The sequence below is a fragment of the Galeopterus variegatus genome, unplaced genomic scaffold (genome assembly GCF_000696425.1).
Source record: "Galeopterus variegatus unplaced genomic scaffold, G_variegatus-3.0.2 Scaffold15708, whole genome shotgun sequence".
In the NCBI taxonomy this organism is placed as follows: Eukaryota; Metazoa; Chordata; class Mammalia; order Dermoptera; family Cynocephalidae; genus Galeopterus; species Galeopterus variegatus.
Window position 1 is genome coordinate 4750 of NW_007741819.1, and position 8835 is coordinate 13584.

At 50.3% G+C, this 8835-nt stretch overlaps 2 protein-coding genes across 2 annotated transcripts; both read left to right on the forward strand.

Annotated features, from left to right (window-relative positions):
• The first annotated feature begins 387 nt into the window (after nucleotides 1-387).
• On the forward strand, nucleotides 388-3323 carry CCL14 (chemokine (C-C motif) ligand 14). The gene is made up of 3 exons (XM_008563955.1): nucleotides 388-510; nucleotides 2556-2670; nucleotides 3088-3323. The coding sequence occupies exons 1-3, from the start codon at nucleotides 405-407 to the stop codon at nucleotides 3173-3175; spliced, it is 309 nt and encodes a 102-aa protein (XP_008562177.1). The 5' UTR covers nucleotides 388-404; the 3' UTR covers nucleotides 3176-3323.
• A 2182-nt stretch (nucleotides 3324-5505) lies between these two features.
• On the forward strand, nucleotides 5506-8075 carry CCL16 (chemokine (C-C motif) ligand 16). The gene is given in 3 exon segments (XM_008563956.1): nucleotides 5506-5584; nucleotides 7225-7345; nucleotides 7910-8075. Coding segments are annotated over 3 exon segments (366 nt in total).
• Nucleotides 8076-8835: the final 760 nt, after the last annotated feature.

The window sequence follows — 8835 nt, forward strand, 5'->3', positions numbered from 1 at the left end:
ATTTCTGGATTCTCTGTTTATATGGCCTTGTTCTGAGGCCTGGAATTAGAACTGGACACAAGACACATCCTAGCCTTGAGGCCTTTTGCTAAGTCTGAGACACTGCGCCCAACCCTTGTGCTCGCGGTCTACACCTAAGGAAGGGCTAGCATAAAGGAGTTAAACTTACTCCCACTGGGGATGGAAGACAATCTCCTCCCTTAAGTCTTGGTTCCTAGTGCTTCCTTCCGCCACCCTCAGCAAATGTGCAGGACATGAAATCGCTGAGGCATCCGCTGCTTTTCTACTTCCCTTCAAAATCTTAGTTCCCTTATTTAAAAAAAAAATTTTGCCTCAGTGATCATTTCTCAACACTTCCTCACCCAGGAGCCCCAGAACCCCCACCAGGCCGGCTCTCCTCTTGCATGGGCTCTGGTAGGATGAAGGTCTCCGTGGCTGCCATCTCCTCTCTCCTCCTCCTCCTCATTATCACCACCGTTGCCCTAGGGGCTGAGGCTGGATCCTCCTCACGTGAGTGCAACACCTTGTCTTCCTTCCAACCTAGGCCCTGTGGGGAAATAAGCAGAAGTAAGGTGGCTGGGGAGATGAGGAGGGAATCTAGAAGGAGGTGGTCTGGTGTCTTCTTAAATGGGTTTCATCCTCACCCTCCACAGGACTAGTCCCGCTTCCTCGAGGCATGGAGTGAGGCCAGCCTGCCTCTCCACTCCCTCAATTCCTCTCTTTGCCATTATGCAAAAGAGTGGCTGACTCCATCTGGGGGGCAGTATCCTCTGGGAGATTGCAGAGCGGTGGCTGTAGCCCCTCAAGGCCATTTTGTCTACTGTCCTGCTGAGATGAGGGCCTGGCATCCCCACCATGCTGTGAGTGTGGTACTGCTTGGGTATGAGCTGGGGAAACACAGCAGTGTGGGGTCCTGCCTAGGCCACCTTAGGATGGGAGCCCTTAGGATGAGCTGCCTTTGCAGACAACCACAGCTACTCCTCTCCCTTCCGTTTTACCATGTTTCCTTTTCAGAAACTGATGGGAACATAGAAGGTCATTGAAATAAAGCTAGTCTAGAGATAATGGAAATCTGGGCAGTTTGATTTGCCTCTCTGAAAAGCCATTTGTCAACTCAGAGGAACAAGATGGAGACTCAGAGCCCTGAGTGGATCTTGGGGACCAACGGGTCTGGCATTCCATTCTCTGGATAGTGAGGATGATGCCTGGAACAGTGCTGGGTAACAGGCCAGGTCTGTCCCTTTCCACCCAGGCATCTGGCCACCCTCGGTGACCTCCAAGGCCATCGTGACACATATCCATATTTCTGTCCGGGTTGGTCAGACAACATGCACACACCTGATTCTTCCATTCTGTAACCACAGCATGTCCTTGTTTGTACAGGGCCTTGCTGTGGCCTGCAACACTCTTCCCACTATCTCCATGATCCAAGCTTGGGGTGACTTCGCTGTCACCCCCTTGCATCTCCTATGAGAACCATGAAATTATGAAATTTCACAGTCAGAAAATAATTGAGCGTCAGCCCATGGCTCCCTTGGGAGAGTGTGGTGCTGATAACACCAAGTCCATGGGTTTGGATCCCTATACAGGGATGGCCGGTTGGCTCACTTGGGAGAGCGTGGTGCTGACAACACCAAGTCAAGGGTTAAGAACCCCTTACTGGTCATCTTAAAAAAAAAAAAAAATTGAGAAATCACTTAATCCAGAGATTTTTAAAACTTTTTAGACCATGAAAACTTTTCTTCAAGCAAAGCCTTCCATAGAGGCCCAATATGTAAATCAGAAAAAAGGGCTGAGTGGAGTGCAATCCCCAAGATATCGCTGTCCTATGCAGCAAGACAGTCCCTGCAGCACCCAGAGCCCCAGGGAGTTCAGTGTAAAAACCACTGACCTGGTCCAAAAGCCTCATTTCCAGAGAAGGAAACTATGAGTGAAAGTTAAATGGTCACAGCACAAAGAAAGCAAAGGTGAGGTCAGGCTAGAATTTGGGTGTCCTGATTCCAAGGCCATTGTCCTCAGGTCGTGGTGTGGGCATCCTTCCCTCTCGGCAGGCTATGGGTTCAGTGGGGACATGAGCAGGATGGGGGACCGGGAGGGTTGGGTCTGCATTCCCAAGTGGCATGTCTCCCAATCTTCACTAGGATTTATTCCAAATATCCTCCTCATTGGAGAATCTTTCCCAAATAAAGCATGCAGTTTGTAGGACCTTGAGCAGGTCACTAGCCTTCTCTGCCAGTCGACACCCCAGGAATGGTGTGTGCTCAATGAGGAGATCCGGGTTTGCTGCTCTTCAATCCACAGTTGAAAGTCATCAGCCAGTCAGTCTTTCCAGAAGGGGGTGAAGAAAAGGAAGGAGGGTGGTTGCTGATGAAGGAGGAGGGAAGAGGAGCTAAGGAGTACCCTGGAGAGGGAGAAGAAAAGACTGAGCTTCTCCAAAGTCCACTCTCTGAGATCAGCAGGGCTATCTCCTCCTTCTTTTCCTCTTCCGCCCTATGGGGTTGCAGAAGCAGCCAGTAGTGTCACCTTCGACAGGTTCCCTCACGCTTTCTCCGCAGGAGGACCTTACCACCCCACGGCGTGCTGCTTCTCCTACATTACCCACGCACTCCCGCGTCGCTGGATTACGGATTATTATGAGACCAGTGGCCAGTGCTCCAAACCCGGCGTTGTGTAGGTGGCACCCACACACCACACTGGGGGAGAGGGAGCCAGCAGGGCCTGGGGGACAGGGAGGATGGGGACCCCCACAGCACCTCCCAGGCATGTCTACACAGGGCGAGGCAGCTGAGGAGCAACCTGGGGCTTTCTGGCTGGAGCATGCAGGAAGCCATGTGGAAGCTGGCCCCATGGATGGGAGGCATCAGGGGAAGGGCATCTCCTTGGGGGGACACACAGACTAGATGGGTCTAGGAGTTTTAGGGTATAAACAGCATGTCTGAGAGAGGCGACTGGCCCTGAGCTGCCTCTAATAAAGGAAGGAGAAACAGTCCAGGTTGAGGTGGAAAATTTGGGAGGGAGAGAGGACAGCCTTTCTCTTCCTGCTGCTGCACCTCTAGGTTTGTAATCCTTCTCCCTCTTGCTCCACAGCTTCCTCACCAAAAAGGGCCATTCCATCTGTACCAACCCCAGTGACAAGTGGGTCCAGGACTACATCAAAGACCTGGAGGAGAACTGAGTGACCCAGAAGTAGTGGAGAAGGGCGCAGCTCAGAGACTAAAGAGAAGAGGCTAAGGCCCCCTCCCACCCCCAGCTTTTGGCCCCAGCAACCCCCTGGGAGCTGCCCTGCCTTGCATTAAAGACCATTCATGTCTTCTCTGCCCTCATTCAATTCTACTAAACTTACTCACTGGCAGTGGACCGAGGACATCAGGGAGCCCAGCCCGGGTGTGGCGCCCCCTTTCTCTAGAGAAGTTTCAGAGTCTGGTGCAAAACAATGAGTCAGACCTGCAATGGAGGTAGCGAGAAACTGAGCAGAGAGTGAGAAGGAAACGCAGCGTAAAGGCCACTTCCTGAACAGGTGCCATTTTCTTAGTGTCTTAGTGCTTTCTACATTCTACACACTCTGCTAAGCTGCCTATATGAATTATCTTATATAAGCTTCACATCAAGCGTAAAAGCTAAGAATCATCCTCTGATTTTACAGGTAAGTCTTCATAAAGGCTTCTCCATAACAGTCAAGCTCTACAGTCCTTTTCTCTGTGCTCTTCCCAAGGCCTTTCATCACTGCTCTCTGGGATAAGAATGATTCATAGACACATTTCAGCAAATCCTTCCCCCTCCACTTACATACACCAGGTCGTACGATACTGTTTTACTCATTTTTCTGTTGCACATAAGGCCTAGCAGAAAGCCTGGCCCATACCAGCTGCTCAGGAAATGGATAGATGGATAGGTGGATGGATGGATGGACGAATGGGGACCCCCATGGTGCCTCCCAGGTATGTCTACACAGGGAGAGGCAGCTGAGGGGCAACCTGCGGGCTTTCTGGCTGGAGCTGATGGAATAAGACAGGAATCGAGACAGGGCCTATGCTCCAAGAATAGGCTGTGAGCCCCACCTCCAGTGCTCAAGGAGGAGCTCTGTGTGCTTGGATTAGGAGCATGCCCAATGTAGAGACTATGACCACTCTCCGCTGGCCTCCAGCCTTCCACAGACAAGGGATTGTGGGCCAAGGCAAGGGCCAAGAGGGGGCCTGCATGCTAAAGGTACACCCAGGCTTCCTCAGACTTCCTCACCTCCATAAACAGAGGTCGGGGGGCGCCCCACATACATAGCTTACCTACCCTCACAAAAGGCCACAACTTCACCACCACTAACTGCCTCGAGCCCAGCAGGACTAACTGCATTATATGTTTTGCCTATTTATGAGCGCTCGTGCCAAGCAAGATCTGCACATTCCCTCTTATGCCCCTGCCTCCCACTACTCTCAACCTCTGAAACACATCCCCTGTGCCTCTAGAGTTCACAGTCCATCAACCACAAAATCCCCCATATCTTCCATCTCTTCTCTGAAAGCTGCCTTCAAAGTGGAAAGGGGCCCTGAGGCAATTCGAAAGAGAGATGATGCTGTGAGGTAGGCCCAGCCAGAGCCCAGGCCAGCGGGGCAGAAGCCGGAACTCTCTGGACCACAGAAGTAGGTTGTCAGGAGCACAGCGTTGGAGCGCCCTCTGCTGGTGATGATTGGCCACAGTGGCAGAGTTGGACAACACTGTACAGCGGGCACACAGAAAGGATCAGCCAGCTACACCTAGAAATCAATCCAGAGTCCAAGGTCCAAAGAGATAAATAAAAGCATCTACAAATTAACCAAACACATCAGCTACAAGCTGGACCCAAGGATCAGGCACATTATTTTTTCAGAGTGTTAGCATAATCTGTGACATGAAAGAGTGAGTTCAATAACGTGTCCTTGGACTAGCGATGGGGGATATCCCTCTCCGAGACCACTAAACCCTACCTTTGCCTCAGTCTGTGCTCTCTCTAATCCTGCTTTATTCTCACCCTCCCAGAGACCAGTCACCTGGGGCAGTTCAACCCTTCCTCCCCCTTCCCCAACACTGAGATGGCGGCAGGTAACATGGTCAAATCAAACGGATCTGGTTTTCAGTACTGCCTATCCACCTCCTTCCTGTGTGACCTCAGACAATTTATTTAACCTCTCTAAGCCTCCATGGCCTCAGCAGAGTAATAATCGCTACTTCACTGTCTTGAGGATTAAGTAAAATTGGGCATGCAAGGTGGCTGACACAGTGCACATTCACCACACATTCCTTCTCCAATTTATTCCTTCACACAAATTCAGACGTTACCAAATTCTGCTTTGGGCTGGGCCCCGTCCTCCACTGCCCTCCCTTTCAGCAAACATCGAGGTCCGTTGTTTCTCCTCCTCCACCAACTCTGAAGCGGTCAGAGTCCAGAGGGCTGAGCAGCAGGAGAGTGAACAACCAGCAAGGAAGCCATCTCCGCTCGGCTCTCCGCTGAGGCTGTACTGCCCCACTGAGAGGATGAAGGTCTCCGTGGCGGCCCTCTTTCTCCTCATCCTCATCCTCACCACCACTGCTTCTGCTTCTTACAGTCAGTCAAGTGAGTCCACTTGTCCCTGCAGGGCAGGAATGAGAAAGGGGAACAGGGAAGCTGCCAGAGAGGTGACAGCTGCTGTCCTCAAATTCTCCCCTCTGTAAGTAGAGCTGGGCTTGGTCCAGATCCTTCTGGAGTTGAGTAGTTCCAGGAATCTGGGTCAAGGCTTCCTCGGGAGTCCCAAGGATGGAAAACAGGAATGATCATTCAGGAGGAGGAGCCAACGAAGTAGCAGAAAATGCAATCATAAATGCGTGTAATGAAGGGGAGGGGACGTGGGTGAATGAGAAAAGCAGTGGATGCTCTGGGAGGATGAGTTGGGAGAAGCAGACTGACGCGATCACTTGGGGAGTCCGAACCTAGACACCTCTTCCTCACAGTGGCTGGCATGGATCACTGGGACCATTAGACAGCCAAAATGAATCCCAATGGGATGGCCAAGTGTGTTGTTTGGGGATCAATGGGCCCCATCTCCATCTCCCAGCCTAAGACTAGATAAGGTCTGCAGAAAAGAGAAAAGGGGTTGAACAGATTTGAACTGTGTGGAGAGGGGAAATTGGCACCTGTGGAGAATTGGGTTTGTTTTGATCACTTCCTATCCCCTGTCTCCACCATCATTTATGAGGATCTGGTGAAAGAGGAGAGATGAAGACACACAACCTTTCCACGTACCTGCCTTTAGCTGCCCCAGCCTTTCTTTCTTACCCTGAGCGTGCAGTCTGGCCTGACTGCCTGTGTAAACACTCAGGGGAGCAAGGGCCAGGTGCATCATGTAATCTGCCCACATACTCTCAGGATGACCCTGGTCTTTGTAAACTTTGCTTTGAGATCCAAGCACACGAATGTCACTTACAAAGGGACTGTGTGTAGAGTCACTTATGGAGGGACTCTGTGTGTCTGGTGGGTGGAGGGAGCAACAATGGCCAATCAGGCCAGTGCAGTGGGCTCAGGCTTCAAGAAAGAGAAAATGGCCCACAAGCTTTGCCACTAGCTGGAGACAAGGGATCAGGCTACAGAGGGACTTGTACTCTGCAGGTTTGGGGGCTGGGGGCAGCCTCTGGCTTGACCTCCTGTGTAGTTTCCCCAGCAGATGAGTAGTCAGGGGAGCTCAAGGGAAACATATCAACAACAACCAATCAAGTCCAGCATCCTGCAAACATCAAAGAGGAAAAAAAGAGCCATTTCCAAGGCAAGAAGAGTGTTCATTACTACTATTTGTTCTTAATTATAATAAGCATTGACTGAGGATTTCGGTGTGCCAGGCTCTGAGTTAAGGGCTTTGAAAGCATTTTCTCAACTAATTCTTACCATAATCCTAGCATGTAACATGAGCTCAATACATGTTTGCCAAATCAAGTCGTGAGTAGACAGAGTCAGCAAGCTCCCTCCTGGTTCATGGACAAATGTGAGTAGCTACGTCATCTGTACTTGATGACCCTCATTCAGAGGCTGAAGCTTCTACATGTGTGTCCCCCGGAGGGGTTCATCTTTTTCACTTTCTCTATTACCCATCAAGCTGTCACAGTCCCTGGTAACAGATGGCTTTGCTATCACAGGAGTGGAATGCAATTGATGGGAGACAGAGGGGGGCAGCTGTGGTCTCCCTCTCTGCCTCCCTGGCTCAGCTTGCAATGTGATTCCTTCAGAAATTCCTGAGTCAGTGAATCTTCCATCCAACTGCTGCCTGAAGTTTTCTGAGAAAGTACTACCAAGGAAGCTGGTGGTGGGATACAGAAACACCCTCAACTGTCACCCACCAGCAATCATGTAAGCACTTCTCTGCAGATATTTCTGTAAAGAGGAAAGGGAAACCTGGGGGCAGGAATGGGATACACAGAACCAAGAGGTCTCCATGCTAGAAGCAGTGGAGTAGTGGCTAAGGGTTTGGGCTTTGAATTACAGAGGCATGGGTTTAATTCCTGATTTTGCCACTTATAGCTGTGTGACCCAATAAATGGCAGCCACTATGAAACCCAGGACTGAGGGTCCAGGTTGAGTGGGGAAGGGACTGAGTGAAGAGATGATAAAGTCTCAAGGCCAGGCATGGGTTTAATTCCTGATTTTGCCACTTATAGCTGTGTGACCCAATAAATGGCAGCCACTATGAAACCCAAGACTGAGGGTCCAGGTTGAGTGGGGAAGGGACTGAGTGAAGAGATGATAAAGTCTCAAGGCCAGAGAGGGAGGCCTTCTGAGGAGACCCAGACAGGGGAGGCCTAGGGAGGCCTTAAAGGACGTGAGGTGAGGCCCATGTGAGCCAGAGGTGGGAGAGTGTGATCTGGACCCCTACCCTACTCTGCAGCCCGTGACAGTCTAACTCTGCCTCCACAGCTTCCTCACCAAAAAGAACCGAGAAGTCTGTGCCAACCCTGACAACAAATGGGTCCAAGACTACATCAAGGATCCCAACCTACCTTTGCTGCCCTCCAGGAACTTGGCCTAAGTTAAAATTATTACATCAGAGAAAGGACGAACCCAGCTCGTCAGCTCCCCATGATCAGGCCTCAGTGCAAGTCTAGGTTTGGGGAGGGAAGGAGTAAACCTACTTATGAAAACAGTCAGCCTTGTGGTCCAGCACAGTCACGTTCAAATAGCCAATGATCACAATAAAGGAAAAGTATTTCAAATATTTCCTCAATCTTGGGAAGAAATGCCAAAGGAAAGGGGGCAGAGATACACTCTTAACACACAGAAAAACATCTTTCACATCCTTCTCCTTCCTCTGCTTTCAGTTCCTCACCTCATCCCAATACACCAGCCATTCTAAATACTGGATATTTTCCAACTAGCCAAACTGTCTCTGGCCTCTGGGTCTTGACCCATTCACAGCCCCCAGAACTCTTAACTTTTCCTGCCCATCCTTATCCCTTTTCTGGACCTTTTTTTTTTTTTTTCTATGATTCTTTTCTTTCAAAAGGTAACTTTTTCTTAGCAGATCAGGGTGGGAATTTTCACATGTTAATCACTTTGGGCTCTGTCCCAGGGGCTTTGCTAGATCCACCCACATTTGGTCTTTCTCAGGGTGGCATGGGTACAGAGAGTGACCAAAACAAAAGAAGAGGCACAAATCTCTAGCTCCCCTGCTAAGCTTTGCCCGCCAGGGAAAGGGTATTAGAGTAGGTTGGGGACACACCTAGTCCAAAACTCAAGCATGCGATAAATAAAATCTCCTTAATTGCCAACTTGATTCCTAACTTCCTGCCTTTTTCTGCTAGGGTGAAAGAAGCTTCATCTCAGTACTTTCAGGGGCGTCACAT